This window comes from Vicugna pacos, chromosome 2, assembly GCF_048564905.1.
Source record: "Vicugna pacos chromosome 2, VicPac4, whole genome shotgun sequence".
In the NCBI taxonomy this organism is placed as follows: domain Eukaryota; kingdom Metazoa; phylum Chordata; class Mammalia; order Artiodactyla; family Camelidae; genus Vicugna; species Vicugna pacos.
Genome location: NC_132988.1, coordinates 59,341,418 through 59,363,341, shown reverse-complemented (window position 1 = coordinate 59,363,341; position 21,924 = coordinate 59,341,418). Strand labels below are relative to the sequence as shown.

The window sequence follows — 21,924 nt, the reverse complement described above, 5'->3', positions numbered from 1 at the left end:
TTTGCAATTCTGAAACTTCCTCTGATTACCAAACATTAGAATATTGTTCTTACCATCCTCACCAACCTCCCTTTATGGAGCTGAGGATGAAGCTGTGAAGTACCCTAGCGGGGAGCTCACACTATTATACTGTTACTCTACCTACAAACCAGGGTCAAGCCCTGACTTAGACCTTCGGGAGAATACCTGGATGGCCAACAGGTTAAGCTCAAATGTACGATACATGTAAAAATCTTAACAGGGTGAGCCTCCGAGAAAGGAGTAGCAAGGAGCTGGAGAAACACATTTGTAACCATTCTTTCTTTCATTAAATGTAACAAAGTCACACATCAATAACATTTATATAATTAAAATTCCCCATATATCCTCTGTCAGACAGAAATTTTCATACTTCTTTCATTGATTCTACCATGCAAATAAAATAAATGGCTGGAAATTCATTTTGCTTTGTTCCTGAAAGGAAGTCTTGCAGGAGGGGAAAGAGGGCTTATCACTCACCAGTTCAACAAGAAATACTCATTTTTTTCCTGACTCTTGATCTTCCAGGTCACCTGCTGCATCAGGACAGAATGTGATCCAGTTGTTTTGATGCTTTGCATAGCTGAAGAGGTTTTTCCAACTCCCTCTCCCTGTTCTCTCAACCCCAGAGAAAAGCATAAGCTTTTAACATATAACTCAACTACTTACTTCCATTAACAAAGGAAGCAGAACCTTGTTAAGAATATGGATTACACTTACTCTTGGGTTTCATTTTCTTCTGAGTTCCATTAAATACAGTAAAATCCTTAAAACAGTGCCCTGACATTCAGCGAACATTCAATGTAGCTCAACTTATTTTCCCTTCAATGCATCTTTTTTCCAATTATGAGTCAAAATTTACTAACATCAGTCCTGCTGAGACTGGACATGTATATTAAAAATGTTAAGGGGGCCTATGGTTGGGAAAAAATTACTACATAAAATCTCATGAATTGTCTGCAGGTTGTTTCTCGCCTACCTTCCCCTTCACCTCCCAGAAACCAGATTATAGGAGGACAGGCTTTGGTCTACTACCCACTGCATTGTTTACTCCAAATATTTCCACAGCCTTTTTACCTACTGTGGGTTATTTGGGGGAAAGATTTTGAAAATTATTAATACACCTCCAATTCCAGCCAAATAAATGATTTCCTCGATACTTGATGTCTCAATAACAAACAAAGGCATAAAATGCTTTTTAAAACTTTATTTCAACATTAACTATGCTTACACAAATCCACTCATGTTCGTTAACAGAATGCAATTTAAGTTTAACTTATCCTACATAATTTGGACCAAAAACTTGGTATATGATTTGCTTTAAAAAAAAATCTGCAATCTGGTTTATTTTTCATCTATTACAAATGTATATAAAAGATCCTCCATCAAATGCTGCTAAAGCAAACAACAAGAACCTTGAGAAATTAACCTTTGGTTTGTCTCTGAAAAATAACACATATTGCACTGTAAAAGTTTATAAAATTGGTGCAACAAAACATTGTTGTAATGTTTCAATGCCAGCTTACAAAGCTCAATAACTAATGGATGTTGACAAAGGTGGGGAGAGCCTACGTATATATGGGAAAATGTAAAAGCTATCTGATCTAGTTAATATTGCATGTAGATCCCAAATCTACTCAAACCAAGATTCAGATAATTTCTTAAATCTGTAATACTATCAGTCCAATTTATCTGCTGAAGTCAACAAGGAAACTCTGCAAAGTAGTTATTTTTCTGATTTGTGCAAAAAAGAAAATTAAATTTCTTCCCCAGTTTTTAGTCCAGAACTACAAGTATTTTTTCCATTGTCAGCATTCATGGGGTGACAGGCAATGAGGTCCACTTCAATTTGTATTAGCACTCATATGCAAAACAGTCCCCAAAGTTAAAGGCCTCATGATTTAAAAATGACTCTAAAAAAATAAAATGGCCCTTCTTGCAAGACTAGAGTAAAACATCTAGCCATACTTGTAAGAAACCTTAACAAAAAATGCAGCCCTTTGTGAATTACACCTCAATTTACAAAAGAAAGGAAGAAAGAAAGAAAGAAAGAAAGAAAGAAAGAAAGAAAGGCAGATAGAAAGAAAGAAAGAAAGAAAGAAAGAAAGAAAGAAAGAAAGAAAGAAAGAAAAGAAAGAAAAGAAAGAAAAGAAAGAAAAGAAAGAAAAGGAAAAGAAAAAAGCAACCCCTCAGAAGCAGCTCTGAAAAGAGGAAAAAATATAACTTAAAATTTATCTTGAAAATCAATGTAAATACAGGTTCAGGGGACAGTTAATAGAGATACATTTTTATAAGGCTACCTAGGATTAGGCTTATATTCTAAGCATTTCAACTTTCTCTCTAGTACTAAACATCAATTTACAAATAACGTTCACTTTTCATTCTTTTATCAAAAGGGAAATTCTAGCTTCAACTCAGTGGAGGGGAAACTCAGGAAACAAAAAGATTCAAACAGTCCCACACAAATATCACATTTTTTCAATTGGAAGAACTCCCAGCTCGACTAGAAGTTCATTTTACTAATATACTTTTCATTGAAACAATTTTTAATAAGTACAAATACATGGCATTAAGGTTCAGAACCTAATATAGGTCTGACAATCAAGTCCCTGTTTTCTGGAAGAAAGACCTCAAGTCCACTCAATTTCCAGTAACAATGTTTTCACAGATAACTGTGCTAATTAGGGATTTTAATTTCCTTCGTATTTTTCTTTTTGGCATTCTAGTCTTAAATACTAGGTAAGAAAATTTGTCCAATTCCCCAGAAGTTGAATTTTTTCCTTTGGTAGCACGGAAGATCCACAAAAACCTCTTCCCTAAGCTGATTCCCAATCTCCAATTTGTACTTAACATGAATTTTTTTATATATATTGTAAAAGGTAACTTACATAAAATATACCAATGAACATTAAATGTAGTTGTTAAAAAGATTTAACTAGCCTTATAATTTAAGTTTTAAAACATAAATATGTTGCAGCTTGATCTGTTGACAATGATTGTCGAAGCCAAGAATTCACCTAGAATTCAGTATCATTTACAAATCTCCATTCACGCATACAAAACACACATAATAACACACAACTTACTCCTCTTCTCTTGAGAGAATCTCCTGCTTCTTTAAATCTTTGGCCTCCCAATCAATTTTTCCTCTCACATTAACAAATTTTCCACCCATACTTCATCAATGCTTTTCCTAATCTTTCATGTTATATTGATGAGCTCTTGAAACCTGCCTCAGAGATTACTAGACAAAAAAATAAATGAAATATAAAGTGGTTATTTCAGAATAGAACATGGGAGTATCAGAATCAAGCTTCCCTACTGGGATCCCACTTTATTTTACTGCAATGAATAACTGCCAGCAAGGAAAAAACCTATATTAGATTCTTTCACATTCTTTGGCAACTAACCAAAGAACCTACCAACACAGATTGGGAGTACACACTATTTCCACAAAGTGCCCCCATAGGAACACCAGAATAGCTGCAATTTATTGAGGCCTCACCTGGAGAAAAAGGCTGTCTGTCATGGGAACAGCCAGGAAACCCACTACTTGGTGGAGATCCCTGAGAAAGTGTGATTTTTTTAAAAATCTGGACTGTACTTAAGTTTCACCAGCCTTTTTCATTGTACTCACAGAAGCAGCAGCTGGTCTACCAGCACTCATACTACCTTTCTCATCCTAGGTTTTCTGTATAACTGCTATGGCTTTGGACTCACAAAATGATAATCTGTGTAACTTGAAGGAGAAAGTATGCCTCCTAATTTCAAATTTGCAATTTCCAAATATCATTTACAGCTCTGACATATAAACACCAACCATCTATTAAAAAAGGTTTTCTTCAAACCTGTACAATTTACAGGTTTAACACTGTACAATTACGAAGGAGTTGTACCCAAAGCAGACCAAATAATTTTAATTATGGTTGCTATTTGAGATAAAAATCCATTCAGTATAGAGCCTAGTGGTTTATTTACTGAAAAGTTCAAACTGAAAGCTGTGAATTCACTTCACCCATTTAAAATAAATTACTTATATGAAATACAGATTCTGGCATAGATATAAGATAATAAAATCAATATCTATGGACTGAACCTGCATATTTCATTTGCTCACAAATTTGCACACACTAAAAAAGACAATTGCAGCAAAGGAAAAAGAAAACTGCCCTTTTGCAAACAAGACTAAAAAGCATCCCTCCAAAGAGGAAAAAAGAAACATGCATATATATGTATAAAGTGTTACAATACAAATGCTATTTCTAGAAAAATTTAACTGCATAGGTTAAAAACAACAACAATGTGCAATATCTTAAGCCATTAAAGCACCAAAAAAAAAAAACCACCAAAATCATTGTTTTTGTAACAATTAACATACACAAATAAAAACATTGATCAAAACTCAGGAAGTAAATACCTTGACTGACATAATGTCCTTTGCTGGGAGAATTTCTCTTCACTTTAAATGTCTCCTCTCATCACTAAAACAATTTTAAAGTGCTAACTTTATATAAAGCAGGCAAATTCTTCAAGTAATTTGCTTTTTAAGTATGCCAATTTGTATACAGCTAGACAAGGAACTAAGAATAAACAAAAGTGAAAGAGGAAGATAGACATGGGGAAAAAACTAACAAGTTATATCTGGACAAAGCAATAGAATGCTCTATCCAGTATCACCTGGGCCTTCCTGGTTCAATTAAATGCATAAGCTAACAGATTTAGGTGTCTGCTGGTTTAGCACACTAACTCCCTTGGATTTACTAAAATTTACACATCAATAGGTATACAGAGTCCTAAGGAAAAGAGTGCCACTTAAAAATCAACATTGAACACTTATTAAAGCAATTTTAAAAACAAAAAGTTGTCTACAACTACAAATGAAGATAAAATGTCATAGACCTTACAAATTAAGAACTGAAGCCTTCTCCAAAGTTTAATTACTCCTGCCCTTGAGCTGCCTTTTCAAGGAAGTACACATTAACCAAATGGCGATTGAGGTGTTTGCTGTAATCTTTCTCCTTTCTAAAAGACCGATCACAGAAGATACAAACAAAATCTCCCTCAGTCACCTTGACTGCCGAGGCTTCCTTTGAATTCTTTCTACTAGTTTCTTGTGGAACTTGCCGAGCCCCATTCAATCCAGAATCATCACTATCCTCTGACATGTTATCACTTAGGTCACTTCCATCATGACTGTGGATGCCTTCGTCTTCATCCATTTCCTGAGACTCATTTACTGCCATGGTGACAGGAGGTGATGCCACAGCAGTTTTGGACACTGCTTCATGTTTCTCCAGTGGCAGAGGAAGAAGCGGTGGTGGAACTGGCTCTTCAACTGCTGGGTCTCTGCCGGAGGGATTCTCTGTTTTGTTCTCCTCAGTGTCCACTTCCATTTCACAAAGCACAGTGTCAGCCTGATGTCCACCATCTGAAGTTTCACCCTCTGGCAAATTCAAGTTTTTTTCAGAGGGTGAAATAGGGGCAGATTCCTTGGTAACAGCAGCAAGACCAGCTAGACTCTTACCTGCATCTTCTGCTTCCACTTTTTGAAGAGGGTCTTCTTTATTTCCTTCGTCTGCAGTGAGTAATTTTTGGTCTTTTGTCTCCTCTTCCTTTACGTTTTCCTTTGGCAGAGGTGGTGACGGTGCTAAGAGATCCTGTGTACCGGTGCTTTCCTTTAGAAGCGGCCTATCTGCAACAGGCACTAAGCCAACTTCAATAAGGACCTGCTCTTTCTGTGCCACTTCACCCTGCATGTTGGACTTTTCCTTCTTATTATCTTTTCGAGGAGACCTTTTGGGGATCGGCTCCGTGGGAGGCAGCGGCTCCATCTCAACAAGCCCCTTCTGAACAACCTCGACCTCAGCAGGCCCCAAGGGAAGAGGAGGCTCCATGTGCACAGGCCCCTTCTGAACAACCTCGACCTCAGCAGGCCCCAAGGGGGGAGTTGCTTCCGCCTGAACAGGCCCCGCCTGAACAGATGCCATGGGAGGCGGAGGCTCTATCTGCACAGGCTCCATCTGAGAAGGCCTCCTCTGAACAGTCTCCCTTTGAGCAGACTTGCTGCCTTTTTTACATGATTTATTTTTCAGAGTCTTCTTTTTCGTACTTTTTTTCATACAAATATTTTGCTCTTTATTCTCATCTATTTTGCTGTCACCCTTCAGCACTTCCTGTATATTTCTTGATTTGCTTTCTGCCTTCTTTTTCTTTTTTCTCACAGGTTCCTCATCATTAACAGGATCTTGCAAGGAATGGGCTTCAGCTTCCATCTTCCTTTTGCTTTTCTTGGTTTTAAAGGTTTTTTCTGAGTTATTTCCTGTATGCATGTCCATTTCTTTAGTTTCTGTGGCTGATTTGCGAGTTCTGGTAGCCATTTGGGTTGAGGCACTACTGTAAGGCTTTTTCTCTTTTGAAACATTATCTTTTTTCTCCACTTTTACAGACCTCTCGTTTTTCTTCCCAGACACATCCCCCTTTACTTTCGTCTGCTCTGTTTCTGTTTTCTCATCAGTAATTTTGTTATCAGGCAAGTCAGCCTCTCGCTTTTTGGTTTTCTTTAGTTTCACTTTTGAGACATCCATTGTTTTATCAGGACAAGTAGGATGCTTAGATTTGAAGTGATACTGCAGATTGCACTTCTTGGAAGCTGCATAGTCACATACAGGGCAATTGAATTGCCGTGGATTCACATGCAGCTCTACGTGTTTTTTGAAATTACTTCTATCTGCTGTTTTGTAGTCACAGTGTGGGCAGTTAAGAGGTTTAGGCCCATTGTGAACCTGTCTTGCATGGCGGGTTACTTCGTGTTGATTAGAGGCCACATAACTGCACTGGTCACACTTAAATGGCTTCTCACCTGAAGGTAAACAAGAGATGTTATAGAAAACATACATGAAGAAATGAATTCAAGATTTATTCAATTATACTTATAAGGAATTGGATACATGTAAAAAAACAAACAAAAAACCACAAAAACTATTTCTTGAAGACTTTATCATGCAATTTACATTCACCATATTTATTTGTATATCTTTTCTCTATCCCTTGACATTGATTCTCACACCAAATGGAGGAATAATTATCTCAGTTAATCCTCGGCTTCTAAAAAGGTCATCAAGCTAGGGTTCTCAAGTACTAGTAAAGAACACAGATTCATCAAGAAGTACACAACAATTATTGGCAAAGTTATTTGGGCTTCTGATGTTAAATTTTGGGGCAAGGATACTTGAAGAGAGAGACAATTTTTAATTTTTTTATGTTTAGCTAAAACAAATGTATAATGGAATAGAATATAAAATTCCCATAATTTAAGATAAACCTTGACACTTCAAAAGAAATATCTTACATTCTAGGCTAAACCTTTAGCTTCCATGTCAAGAGTTTTAAAACAGTCCTTTGGCCTCAGGAAGCAAATGGCTTTTTCTCTAAATTTAACTCATTCATCTGTCCATTGTGGCAAGAGCTGAGTCAAGTTTCACTCAGCAAACTTTTCCAATGACACAGTCACTACTTTTCAGCAAAAATACAGACAAATCAGAAATCCATTCTTGATTTTTTCCCCTACTTTCTTCTAAAGAATGGGCAAAGAAACTAAGTAAATGAAAAGGGGCATACAAATAGATATGGTATGTAAAATAAGCAAAGAAAGTCATAATCACAGGTACATACAAGACCAGAAGCCCCCCAACCCCAAATTAAAGGCATAAGATTAACTCATTCTACCTGAATACATACCCATCTAGATCACAATCTAGTAAATATTACCAAATGGTATCCATACCCCACTGGTCCAACGGAATGCATAGCAGAAAAATGGAAATTGACATTTATGAAAATTCATCTCTCAAACATTCTCAAATTCATATCAAATCTTATTTTTTTCATAAAGCAATAATACTCAGACATTAAGTAAAACCATGTAGACGGTAAGCTTTACATGATTAGAAAATGTCTGATGATAAAATACTCAATCACAAAAACAGAAACTTACCTAGGTATGTCAGACTGAGTATGAAGCTAACTGGACAACCCTTTTCCACATTTGTCCACTGATTCATAAATAGAGGTTTCTAACAACATGCTACATTACTCTATACTTGGCTCTACCTTGTCCTCTCCATTGAATGATTTCAGTGGAGACAAACATTTGCTTAGCATATATAGACAGAGAATGGGGAAAAGATATGTGGCACAGATGTTAAGAACTTGTTCTACAGTAAGAATATTTAGGGTGGTGGGGGGCAAATATAGGCTCTGCAACTTACTATGAGATCTTCAGCAGTCTACTGAAAACTCCTTTTATAAGGCTCGATTTCCTCATTTGTAAAATACTCTTAGGTGTTATGGGCTATAATCTAATCCACATACAGCACTTAGCATAGAGTGGATAGCCAACCAGTTACTATGCATTACCTGTAAGTCATCACTTTTGGAATCAACTGGTAATTTTCAATAAGGGTAAACAAGAGGGAAGATTTCATGTGTTCATCTTGCCTTACCATATAAACCCTACCTCTGAGTAAATAAATAACTGGTGAATGGAATTTATCTCTTTAGGAAAATATATGCGCTCATAAAAGAATTATAATGAAAATGTTGCCATTTTAAAAGCCCTAATGAATAAGGGTATTTACAGAGCCAGCATCAAGCAAGGTGCAAGCATCCACCTGTGAAATGGTCAGGAAATGGAAATTTATAGGACTCTTTAAACTTTGATGGTATCATTTACTTGCTTCATTCATCCTGCCTCCATTTTTGTTTTATTACCATTAAATCTTTCTTGTATTAGAAGATCTAGTCATCAAGTGTAGTTTATTAATACCTAGCTGAATATAATTTCTTTTGCCCTGAACCAGATCCAGCAATATTTACTAGTTTTTCATCTTTATAAATGTGGTCAGATGTCTATTTAATTCTTCCCAAATTAATTTATAAATGCAAGGCAAATTCAAAAAGGGAGTTTTACAAGCTTTATACATTCTCATCAAGAACAGCCCAGAAAGAAAAACATGGGAACTTATAAATTAAAAAGTAATGGGGGCCACACTACTCAGCAATAAACACCAAGTTCTGATAACATAGCAAGAGATAAATCTCAAAAACATTTTATAGAAGCATGTTTTAATGCTTTTTGACAGAAGTCAGAGTATCAGCTGGTGGGGAGACTATGAGAGTGCTGACTAAAAAGGGTAAGAAGGGAACATTTCTGAGGGTGGTAGAAATGTTTCATATCTTCACCTAGGTGGTAGTCAAACATATATAAAGGAGAAAACATACATAAAGTCACTGACCTGTATACTTAAGATGTGTGCATTTTCACGTGTGCAAATTAAACTTAATAAAATGCTGTTTAAAAAATTATTCTGGGGGGGAAGTACAGCTGAAATGGTAGAGCGCATGCTTAGTGTGCATGAGGTCCTGTGTTCAGTCCCCATGTACCTTCTCTAAAAATAAATAAGTAAACACTACCTCCCCACAAAATTAAAAAAAAAAATTTATTCTAATATTCACAAAGACTCTCAAACCATAACATGTTTCAAATGAGCCAACTATTATAATACTGCCTCCATAATAACCATCAAATATTTGGTGAAAGAAAATTTTTTTTTTGCTGAAAAATATTTTTCTATCTTAAAAATAGTAGTCAATGGTGGAACTTGGCAAGTTGTTAATTTCCCTTAGCAAACATCCATTGTGCTCATAATGGGAAAATATTCAAAATGAACTCCTATGCTAGCAGGGTGGGAGAACTATCCAGTGTGATACCTACAAAGATATCATAATGGCAAACACAAACTGGATATATTTCTCCCACTACAAAATACTTCAGCCAGAATGAAATGGTAGCATATCTGCTGGGAATTGTGGATCATGTCAGGATCTCTAGGACTACCCAAGGGTCAAAATGAAATAATTATTCATTCAAGATCACCTATGCTAATACTGACTTTTTAACCTTGCCGCCTACATACCTTGACAATGGGGCTCAATTCTGGTTGGTGATGATCATGATTATTTCAGTCACTGGAGTAGATGAATTTCCCACTTGTTACAGTCCTGCATTTTATCTATTTTAAGTTAATAAACTGGGATCCTGGATTATCTATCATTCTTTAAAGTCTGGCTTTCGTGAATCAGTCCTCAGAAGCCCTATCAATTCTCAAGGGAACAAACCTAAATTTCAGGACCTGAGGAGCTAAGAAGGAACCCCTGAAACCCAGCAACCCCACACTAAAACTTGGTTTTGTACTGTGTGGTGGGGGTGGAACAGTCGGGTAGGGGAGTATAAGACGGTAGGAGTTACTCAGAAAAGATAAACCGTGGTCAGTTTCTCTTAGTCATGGAAATTGCTGAAGATCTGATGACAATTAAAAACTCTCCTCCCAGAAAAAACGCACATACGCATTTATATTCAGTTTTAGAGGTTCCACCTATGGACTCCATGCTTAAGAATCTCCATTTAAATACAGCACTACATTAGTAGAACATTAATTTTTAACTCCAATTTCAAAATTATATTACAAATAAACCATTAATAAGCTCCCAGCTCCAAATCTAGAACTTTCTTATGATGGTAGCTTACTAAAAAATGATAGAAAAGTTCCATTTCTTACCAACCTGAATGAGTACGCATATGTCTCGTTAGATGAGTCTTCTGGGAACTAGAGTAAGGACAAAGTTCACATTTATATGGGCGTTCTCCTGCAAAAATATAATGATTAGTATTCATATATCATATGCCAGTGATTTTTGGCAAAAATGTCATCTTTTAAAGTAGGATTTGTAAAATATGAAAACTGATATATGTATGTATATGCATGACTGGGACATTGTGCTATACATCAGAGACTGACATTGTAATTGACTGTACTCCAATAAAATCAATCAACCAACCAACCAATCAGTTAAGGAGGGGAAAAAAAAAGTAGGATTTGTGAGACACAGATAACTAACTTATGGTTACCACAGGGGAAGGGGGTGGGAATGGATAAATTGGGAGTTCAGGATTTGCAGATACTACTATATATAAAATAAACAAACAAGTGTATACTGTATAGCACAGGGAACTATATTCAATATCTTGTAGTAACCTATAATGAAAAAGAACATGAAAACGAATATATGTACATATATGCATGACTGAAACACTATACTGTACACCAGAAATTAACACAACATTGCAAACTAACTGTACTCCAATTTAAAAAAAAGAATGCAAGGAAAAAAAATAAGTTCGATTTGTGAACTGGTATAATATCAAAACAACAAAATGAAAAATCTTTTGATTGAAGACTCAAATGAAAATCTTCACTCTCCCACCATGATAATGACCTATAAAAAGTGATTTGGAACTTTCAATCTTAGTTGTATGTGATCTTGGGCACACTGTTGCAGGCTTTCAAGCCTAAAGTTTCCCTCGCAGTGAACACTTATCCTGTTTTCCTCAATAAATTATAAATTATTCTGAAGATTAGCATAGAAGCAAGCACTTAACAGCACTCGATAAAAGAACAGAAGAAATCCACTAAGCAAATCTTACAGTAGGCTACCACCTAAGTGAGAAATGAGAAACATGTGATTGCTACTGATGATCATTTCTTTTCTCTGCTCTTCAGCACTCGGTGAATTTTTCCATAAATACAATTTTCAGAACTATCATTTAATCAAAGTACTGTCCTATACACCACCAAATTTTTTAAAGTGTTAAAAAAATCACAAATAGGTAATAATACTAGGGGGAAAACCTTTTTAGAAAGTATTAAGACCAAGTAAGTCTAAGACTAAAAAGTGAAATGACATACATACAATCATTAGATACGTAAGTCATAACCTTATTGTGGAATTATCAATCTTAAAATAATGTGGAGAAAAAGTTAACTAATGGATGATACAGTATATAAAATAAGCCATTAAAATTAGTCACCTAGACTGTACTTAGATGAAAATTAACCACTGTAACAAAAAAAATTTAAGAAATAGCAAAAAGTAGAGTTCCTGTTTAAAAAAAACCTTTTCCATAAAAAATTGGAACTAGACATCAAAACAGAAACTTGCCCAGTTTTCTTTTATTTTCATTCTAGAAATGTTCTTAAATCAACAAATTTAGGTTTAGTGCTGAAAGCATTTTTAGTTTTTTGGGAAAAATTTTACATTGTTCAGTGACTCAACACTTTTGAATTATCAAAATAGAACACCAAAAAAATTAAAATTTAATAAGACAAAGGAAATGGATGGCTGGTAATATTCTTAATGTTGATTTGCATGGTGATTACAAGCACATATATTTATAATAATTCTTCAACTATACTTCAATCAAAAAAATTCATCAAAGTGTACACATAAAAGTCACACATCTTACCATATGTCATAGTTACTATCTGAGAGCTCTACAGATTACAGCCAATTCTAAATTAGGCCCCAAGGTTTTCAAAAACCTGTTAAGGGAATATGAAGTACTTATGACTAAAGTATATACAGTATCCGGGATTTGATTTAAGATATTATAGGTTAGGTTAATTTAATCTAACAGTTTGCTTTAATTAATCTGTTAAATGATTAATGGTATAGGATTCCCAAGTAACTTTCATTTTTTACGCCACGTAATTTTGAACTGTTTAAACTTTTTTACTTTTGAAATAAAATGGTTTCAAAGTCTAGAGACAATTCAATCACAGGTTACAGCAAATTCCAAACAGACTGCAAATGACTAGAGTTTAAAGCTTTAAATTACACAGAAGCCATCTGCTGGGGCTTAGAATCCTGTTGAAAATATCTTTCTTGTAATGGAATTTCATCTGCAAGTTTTATTGTTTATGTCTACCATTTAAATAAAGCAACATCAATTCCCCTCCTCACTATGACCCACTTAGCCTGGGGTTCAGTCCCACAGAATGATTAACTCCTGCAAAAGGGAACCTGATGTAAACAGCATCTCACAGCCCCTTTTCACCTGTGATGCAAAAAATACACTACTACATTACCCTATTCATTTTATTCAGACCAGTAATCAAAGGTATCAATTCATAACAGGAAAATGTACCATAAATAAGAAAATTACCTATAAATAGCTACCAATGTTTCTTTTAAATAATGAGATTCCTGAATGGTAAAGATCTGAAAGTCAATTTAAAAGGAAATAATTAAAGGCTGATGGGAAGAAAAGGGAATGACCACTGATGGGGTTCCTTCTTGGGGTGAGGATGTCCTAAAACTGATTGGGGTGTTGGCTGCATAATTCTGTGAAAATACTAAAACAAATGCATTCCAACTTTAAATGGATGAATTCTGTCGTAGTGGAGTACACCTTAATAAAGTTATTATGTTTAAAAAAATGAATTGTCAAATGTGACAAAATACTGATAACTTAAGTATAAGTGATGGGTACCCGTGGGCGCAGTGGGGCATTCTGTTTACTTCTGAAGTGTTTGAAATTTCTCACATTTTTAAGATGTTCCACATTTTGAATAGAGTACACTTATAAAGGAGAAAGGTCCTCTTACCTGTATGAGTTCGAACATGCTGAACATAATTGTTTTTTCTGTCTGAAAAATAGTTGCATTTTCCACATGTGTACACTTTCCTTGGAAAATGGTTTCTCAAGTGTTTCCTCCAGTGATATTCGCTTACTGTGGTGTACGTGCAAATGATGCACTTGTAGACTCGCTCATTATCCCCGGCTCTGGTGTGGTGTTTCAGGTGAGCGGTATAGTGATCATATCGATTGGTATTGTAGCCGCAGCGGTCACAGCGGATGGGGCCCTTGGAGAAATCTCCCTCTTCTGCAGTGGAAGAGTTGGATTCCCTGGCTTTTGCTTGTTTCTCTGCACTTTCTTCCACAAAAAATTTCTTGGCACTATGAACTCGGATGTGATGCACAAACTGTTCTTCAGATTCTGCTTCATATTGGCATGGTTTACAGCGAAAAGGTTTGGTCTTCAAGTTCTTGCATTTGTCCTCTGTTACAGGTGCTTCCGGAGGAAGATTTTTATTTAAGCTGTATGTTTCTGGGGCAGTTGACACCTCAAACACAGGCTGTGGTTCCACAACACCGAGTTCCAAACTTTCCAGTTCCATGTTTTCCAGTCCATTGTGCTCGCCTTTTGCTTCAGGAGACTCCTCAAGTCCTTCTCCATCACTATCTGAAAAATTGTTATCCCCAACAGGCATCAATTCTGCCATCTGTCTTTCTTCGCCAACCAGGTAATCACAGCAACTGCCGTTTACTTCCCCAGTTAGGGCCACATTTGCCAACATGATAAGCTGAGGCGCAGCCAGTTCTGCTCTGGAGAGATCAGGCAAGTCGTACATGTCATTAGGCAAGGCCATGCCGATGCTACCACTGCTGGGGAACAGCCCTCCTCCTCCAGAAGATTGTCCCATTACCTGGGTGGCCATAACTGTGTTCTGCATTCAAAGCAAAACAAAAAAACACAAAAGCACCACTTTAAATACAACTTTTACTGGTCTAAAACCAAATCATCACTGTAATTCTTTGTAACTTAAATACATTTTCAGATATAATCTTTAAACTCAATAAGCTTCATTACTGAAAATAAGCCTTTAAAATATATTTTAATTCTAAATTCTCTTTACTGCTGTCATGGAGAAAATTTCTATAACCTCTACAAAAAATTCTATCAATTGTTCAACACAATTCATCTACCAACTAGGTCTACTACTGGCGTGCCTTCCCTCAAACACTTTTCATTTTTCCAATGGAAAAATATAAGTAACCTTCATTATTAGTGTTAATTAAAATTATATTTTACATTCTATGCATGAATAGTAAACTGCTATCCTCTCAACTCCTCTTTCAGCAATTTCCTAGTCTGAATCAAAAAAGGGGAAAATCCAAAAGCCATCTATGCATTTATTAAGTACAGTGAAAGCAGAAGCCTATCATCTTTGGTCAGTGAACTGAAGTTCATATGAACTCAATTAACTCCAAAAGAATAAACTACAGCTGACCCTTGAACAACAGGGTTAGGAACACCAACCACCACTGTAGTCAAAAATCCACCTGTAACTTTTGACTCCACAAAAACTAGACTACCAATAGCCTCTTATTAACCAGAAGCCTTATGGATAACATAAACAGTCAATTAACACAAATTATGCATGTTACATGTATTATATACTAAAAAATGAAAATGTTATTAAGAAAATCATAAGGAATAGAAATACATTTCCAGTATTGTATTTATCAATACTTCACCTTTACATTCTCTATGTACAAGATTAACAGTATCTGTCAGTACCTTTGTTAATGTATTTTGTGATACAAAATTCTGGACATGTGACATGTATTACAAACACTAGGCATCAAAAATGAAAAGATAATGTGAAGAAGGAATTCATATTTATCTCCAAATATAAATTAATGCATTGATCACAAAGCAGCAGCAATAGGATTGTTTTATGGTAGTCTACTGTAATTGATACAACTGCTGCATAGTAGTCTAGCCTATATGCAAATAAATGAATCATAAAATGTTTATGGCATTCAGTATCACAGTCATATTCATAATACAGTATTGGAAACAAAGATAAAAAATTTTAAAAACCTCATACAAGTGATGATAGCTGATACGCCATTTCTCAAATTACAAATTATAAAACAGAATATTCATATTAAATATCACTTACCTTAATCCTACATAGAATAAAAGTCTTGCACATAATGTTCTACACAATGAATACTTAGGTAATGAGAATGAATATTCAATGATGTCTCCCACCTCTTGCCGTACAATTACTAGATTTTCACAAGAAGACAAACACAACAAATAAGTTTATTGACTGTGTGCCAAGATCATTTACTATTCATTAAGTGTAAGCAGATCATCATAAAGGTCTTCATCCTTGTTGTCGTCAATTGAGTAGGCTGAGGGGTAGGGGGAAGAGGTTGGTCTTGCTGAGTCAGGGGTGACAGAAGTGGAAGAGGTGGAGGAAGTGGAAGGAGAGGCAGGAACTCAGTATAACTTGAGAGAAATATATTTTCAAATTTGTCTGACTTTTTTGCTTTTCCACTTATCTAAAAATGCTTCTATATGGTACCATTCCTTCTTCCACCACCGGCTTTAGTTTCAGTGTCTTTATCAAACAAGAGCCCATGTCTTAAAAGAAATCAAAAGTAGTCTTCAATAATCAGAACCCTTCTGCCAGACTTATATCAGTCTGATGTCAACTGGTTTTCTGGCACTGCTTCTTCCATGTCTTGTTCTTCATAGTCTGGCACTGGTTTGGAAGCACTCATCTCTAAGTCAACTTCTGTTAATTTCTCTGGTATGTACAAGGGAACCCCCATAAGGCTCTCAGCTGATTTCTCTACACAAACAGTACAGGCCAGAAGGGAGTGGCAAGATATATTCAAAGTCCTGAATGAAAAAAAGATGCAGCCTAGGATACTCTATCCAGCAAGGCTATCCTTTAGAATAGAAGGAGAGATAAAGAACTTCACAGACAAGCAAAAACTAAAAGAATTTAGCAACACTAAACCCATGCTAAAAGAAATACTGACAGGTCTACTCTAAATAGAAAAGAAGCAGGATAATACAAAAATGAGAAACTCATAACTGGAAAGGAGATAACTGCCATGAATTACAAAAATAAAGACAAAATTGTAAAAGAAGACTCCCATTAAGAGTGGGAGAGGGAAGCAAGGAAAGCCATTGTGGAAAACAGTATGGAGATTCCTCAAAAGACTAGGAATAGACTTACCTTATGACCCAAGAATCCCACTCCTGGGCATAAATCCAGAAGGAACCCCGCTTCAAAATGACACCTGCACTCCAATGTTCATAGCAGCACTATTTACAATAGCCAAGACTTGGAAACAGCTTAAATGTCCATGAACAGATGACTGAGTAAAGAAGATGTGGTATATTTATATGATGGAATACTACTCAGCCATAAAAACTGACAACATAACGCCATTTGCAGCAACATGGATGTCCCTGGAGAATGTCATTCTAAGTGAAGTAAGCCAGAAAGAGAAAGAAAAATACCATTTGAGATCGCTCATATGAGGAATCTAAAAACAAAACATAACAAAACAAAACATAAATACAAAACAGAAACAGACTCATAGACATAGAATACAAACTTGTGGTTGCCAAGGGGGCGGGGGGTGGGAAGGGACACACTGGTATTTTAAAATGTAGAATAATAGATAAACATGATTATACTGTATAGTACAGGGAAATATAAACAAGATCTTGTGGTAGCTCATAGAGAAAAAAAGGTGACAATGAATATATATATTTTCATATATAACTGAAAAATTGTGCTTGCTACACTGGAATTTGATACAACATTGTAAAATGACTATTATTCAAATAAAAATGTTAAAAAAAATGAAAGCACTGAATGTATAAAAAAAATAAAATTTCTCTGTATGGTGTCTACTAACTCTTAATTTTCCAAGATCTGTATCTTGAAGCCCTTCACTCCCCACCTTTTTGCCACATCCACAATCTCTTTCATGATTTCCTTGATTGTCTCTGTTATAAATCCCCTGAAGTCATGCACAACATCAGCACACAGTTTTCTCCAACAGGAATTCATTGTTTTAAGGCTTGATGGCTTTCACAGCATTTTTTATCACAATGATGATACCTTCAATGGTGTAATTCGTACAGACTTTTATGATGTACTATTGGGGTTTGCTTCCATAGTGTTGATAAACCTTTCTATAGAGCACTATGTGTGACAACCCTTAAAAATCTTTATGAAGCCCTGATCTAGATGCTGAAAAGATGTGTGCCACACCTTCGATGTTGAACTCATGGGGTAGGGGTGGCCAGGGGCACTGTCCAATATGAAAGAACTTTAAAAGGCAATCCGTTACTGCAAGTTATTTCATGATTGAGGACAAATCATCAATGGTACCAGTCCAGAAGACTATTTTTATTGCACAGTGCTTTCTGTTGTACAACCAAAAGACTAGAAACTAGAATATATCTTTTTCCCTTTAAGGCTAGGGGGATTAGCAATTTTATAGGTAAGGGCAGTTCTGATCAAAACCTCAATTTGCACAAAACAGTTACCCTTAAAGCAGCCTTAAATCCGGATGCTTGCATCTCTTCCTTACTAATGAATGACCTTTGTGACAATTTTTTCTAGAATAGGGCACATTTTTCTGCATTAAAAATCTGTTTAGGCAAGACAGACTTCTAGTCAATAATTTTGTTAATGACATCTGGGAACTCAAAGCAGATTCCATTATCTTGATTTTTTTAAGGCAAAACTTTTTCTAGAATTACCAAACCACCCTCTGCTGGTATTAAATTCTCAAGATTTAGATCCTTCACTTTCCTTTCACTTTAAGTCATCATAAAATAACTTCACTTTTTTTTCTATAGGTATAATTTTCTTATAGTCATCCTAAACTCACATAAAAGATGTATTTTTCAGAACAAGAGGGGAAAAAAGTATTTAGCAAAAAGTGCAAGGCTTTAGTGTCTCCTAGCAAAACTGCAGAGATAACTTTACAAATTTCCTTTTCTTTTTGAACAATGATCCTCATACTGGAATCATTTATCTTGAAATGATGGGCAACCAAAACTGCAGAACTAAATCTATGGTATATATCAAACAATTCAACTTTTTCTTATTAAGTCATGACTTTTCTCTGCTTCTCAGGAGCAATTCCAGCATCACTAGTGGCACTTCCTATGGGTCCCATGGTATTATTCAAGGTATCTGGTATTGTACTAAACATGATGAACACTCAGGTATTGCACTGGTATTGCACTCAAACAAGATGAACTGCAAGATGACTTTTCAAACACAATACACAATTTACTGGAAAGAGCAACTGCTCACAGGGAAATGACTAGACTCACAGGGTGTTTTAAGTGGATACTTGGAACACTTGAGCTCACCAAAATAGGAGGTGGCTATGAAATTATTACAGTAGTACTGCATGGACTACAATTAATTTTATGCAGTTATGAGTTAATATTGCATCTTTACATTTGTTCATGTTTCTCTGGACTGGGAATGGTGCCATGTATAGTGTGTGTTTGTATAAGTTTTGATAAATTTTAACTTCTTATTAGATTTCTGTATATATTATGGCAGTAAATGATAAAATACACCAGTACCTACATATATTTTAGGCATTCATGGGTACCCTTTTCTTATTTTTTTCGATATTTCTAGGCTATGTGTGTCATCTGTAAATTTTTTCAACATGCTGCAAATCTCCAAAAATTTTTCCAATATATTTATTGGAAAAAAAAATCCAGGTATAAGTGGACCCCAAAAGTTCAAACTCCTGTTGTTCACGGGTCCACTGTGCTTTGAAAACTTACCACTTAGTTTCTTATTTTTTTGATGACAATCTGTTTAAAAATGAAAATTATGGGCCTTTTTTCCTGTTAAAAGGCAAGTTGGTATATTCAAAACTTCACACATGTAAATAACGAAACTTTCAAACCCTATAATAAAGTAACTGGTCGACTCATCTCCACAATCAGCAACTTTCTGCACTGTATTTGACTTGGCCCAATTGCCTAGTGGCCATTACAAGAGCACCTTGAAAACATGTTGGACTTTTTTATAAACTGCCTTAGCCACTTTACTTTCCAATCTAAAAGATGTTATTCTCTAATTAGATCTTCTCTTGCAAATTGGAAAAAAGCAAAACAAGTGGTAAGGACTAAAAAAAATTACGTTAAACCCAAAAACGTAGTCCGTTTCACCCGACTGCATAAACTCAAGCCGGCTGAGTTGATGTACCAACAAAGTTGGAATCAAATGCCATTACACAAAGCAAAAGCTGTCCAAGGGCTTAACATAACAGCTAGTCTACTTACTCAAACATCTACTTTCTTCTTACTCCCCAAACCCTACCTACCAACCCTAAAGGAATTTGCACGTTGGTCAGGAAGACCGTCCAAGCACAGCCCGGAAACCCAACATGTTGCACGAATTCCTACGTGCTGCTGCCACCAGCGCCTGCTTCGGCGGCGGCATTCCGGACTGAAATAGGCATTCGGCCATTTTCTCAAAATACGTACCAAACACAAAGCAGCTCTCTGCAAACTCGGGCGCTCTCGCTTCCTCTCGGCTCGGCCCACTCACTGCCACACACTGACAACCCAACTCGTCGAGTTCCCCAACTCTCGTCCTGAAGCTTTTCTTGGGCTACCCAACACTAAAGAAGGCAAGGTAGGCAAACTCGGGGCGCCGGGTGGGCCAGACCCAGTCTTCCCCAGTCCAGGCTGCCCCCTCTCGGCCCAAGAGCCCGAGTCCGGGAAGAGGGAGGAAAGTTACCGCGTCGCGCCGTCCCGGCTCCTCACCGGCGCTGGGCTCGCCCTCAGCAGAGGGCCGGGGAGCCTCCGCGGGCGCCCTCCCGAGGCTCCGGGCCCCGAGCGCCGGAGGGGGCCCCAAGCGCGCCGGCCGCCCCCCGCGCCCCGGAAGTTTGCGGGCTCACTCCCCAACGGCGCCCCGCGGGACGCACGCCCTGGCCTCTCCGTCTCCGCCCGCGAAGTGGCCCAGCGCCGAGGACCTGGCCGGGCGGGCGGCCGGAGCGTAGAAATCGCTGTCCAGCCCCATTGGTGGAACTGCCCGGGCCCCGGGCTGACTCAACCCGCCCCGCCGCACTCAACGGCGCCTTCCGGCGAAAGGGAGAGGCCGGAGGGAGGGGGACGGCAGGGCCGCCGGCAGGCGAGGGGCTGCGGCGGGACCTGGAGCAGGAGGACGACGAGAGGAAGTTTCAGGACTAGGGCCCCAGGCAGCTCCGCTCCTCGCCACAGGACCCGACTCCGAGGGACGCCCGGGCCCGCGCGGAGGCGGTGGCCGGGCCTTAGCTGGGGAGGGGGTCCTGGCGCCGAGTCGCTCCCCACGGACGCCCCCAGCCCAGCCCCCAGGCCGCGGCGGTGTAACCCGATCTCGCGCGGTTGCTCGTCCCCGCCAGCCCGGGCCGCCGCCGCCGCCGCCGAAGCCATAGTATCTGCAAATCAGCCCTGGACAGCGCCTCGCTCCGCGTCCTTCCGCGCCCTCTCCCTCCCCCTCCCGCTGCCGCCACCGCCGCCCGGACGGCCCTCCCCTACCCTCCCCGCCACCGTCCTCAGACCGCGTCGCACTTACCGGCCTTCCCTGACGAGGAGGGGTAACGACCCGGCGTCGCAGCTCCTTCTCCGACTACTTTTCTTTGTTGCTGGAGTTTCGGGGGAGGGGAGAGGGAGGGTGGAAAAGTTGGACGCTGGGGCCGTCGAGGCCCGCGAAGACGCAGGAGTGGGTCTGCACAGAGTATTCAGGCTACCGGTTCTCGCCTGGCCGCCGCCGTCGGGGAATGGGGTCAGGGGCCTCGGCGGCGCTTGCTGGGCCGCTGCGCCGCGAGCTCCCCGGAGCCGCACATTCCAGCACAGGAGGATACGCCGCGCACCCGGCCCGCGCCGCCGCCGCCGCCGCCCGCGGGACACGCCCCCTCGCCGCCCGCGCGCGCCCTCGGGACACGCCCCCTCCGCCGCTGGCGCGCGTGGCTTCCTAGCCTGGCCCGGCCCGCCCGCCCCTCCCTGCCCCGCCCCTGGGCGAAGGGGTTTCTTCTGGGCCCTAGCTGGAATGGAGGCGCGCTTAATCCGCCCGGCCCCTCACTCTGGCCCTTAAGTCAAAAAAGAAGCGAGCCTCGCACCCTTTCTTGATTTCCTTTATACACAAATGCCAGAAATGTTACCCCCCAGCTCTGGCGTGCATGCATGGGAATAAAGCTGTTAAAAAAACATGCAGGCTTTAACACCCGCCGTTTCAAGTCTAAAGCTCGCGAAAATACCTTTCAGAATCTCTTAAAGCCTCCACCAAGAGATAGCCACACTTAACTAAGCTTCGTTTCAACCTTATATATTTAATAAATACCTTCCAAATTTTAACAGTAAGGGAGAGAAACGGAATCAGTTA

The 21,924-nt window shown here is 38.5% G+C and overlaps 1 protein-coding gene across 5 annotated transcripts; it reads right to left on the bottom strand.

Moving 5' to 3' along the window:
- Positions 1 to 1,210: 1,210 nt before the first annotated feature.
- LOC102526304 (RE1-silencing transcription factor-like) lies at positions 1,211 to 21,252 on the bottom strand. 5 transcript variants are annotated; one of them, XM_072940570.1, is made up of 6 exons: positions 20,046 to 20,181; positions 16,741 to 16,991; positions 15,667 to 16,397; positions 13,521 to 14,424; positions 10,639 to 10,722; positions 1,211 to 6,877 (listed from the first exon to the last, which is right to left on the bottom strand). In XM_072940570.1, exons 3-6 carry the CDS (start codon positions 15,697 to 15,699, stop codon positions 4,956 to 4,958), a joined length of 2,943 nt encoding a protein of 980 aa, XP_072796671.1. In that variant the 5' UTR covers positions 15,700 to 16,397; positions 16,741 to 16,991; positions 20,046 to 20,181; the 3' UTR covers positions 1,211 to 4,955. The 5 variants fall into 5 exon arrangements, with proteins under 5 accessions (XP_072796671.1, XP_072796662.1, XP_072796678.1 ...); XM_072940561.1 differs by having other exon boundaries at positions 15,667 to 15,775; XM_072940577.1 differs by lacking the exon at positions 15,667 to 16,397.
- Positions 21,253 to 21,924: the final 672 nt, after the last annotated feature.

What these genes read in the sequence shown, in the direction of transcription:
- LOC102526304 (XM_072940570.1), bottom strand. Translation starts at nt 15,699, where the DNA reads ATGTGCAAGACTTTTATTCTATGTAGGATTAAG. An exon ending in TTATTCTATGTAGGATTAAG is followed by an intron (nt 14,425 to 15,666) that starts GTAAGTGATATT and finishes CTTTGAATGCAG; the next exon opens with AACACAGTTATGGCCACCCA. An exon ending in GCATGTTCGAACTCATACAG is followed by an intron (nt 10,723 to 13,520) that starts GTAAGAGGACCT and finishes ATATTTTTGCAG; the next exon opens with GAGAACGCCCATATAAATGT.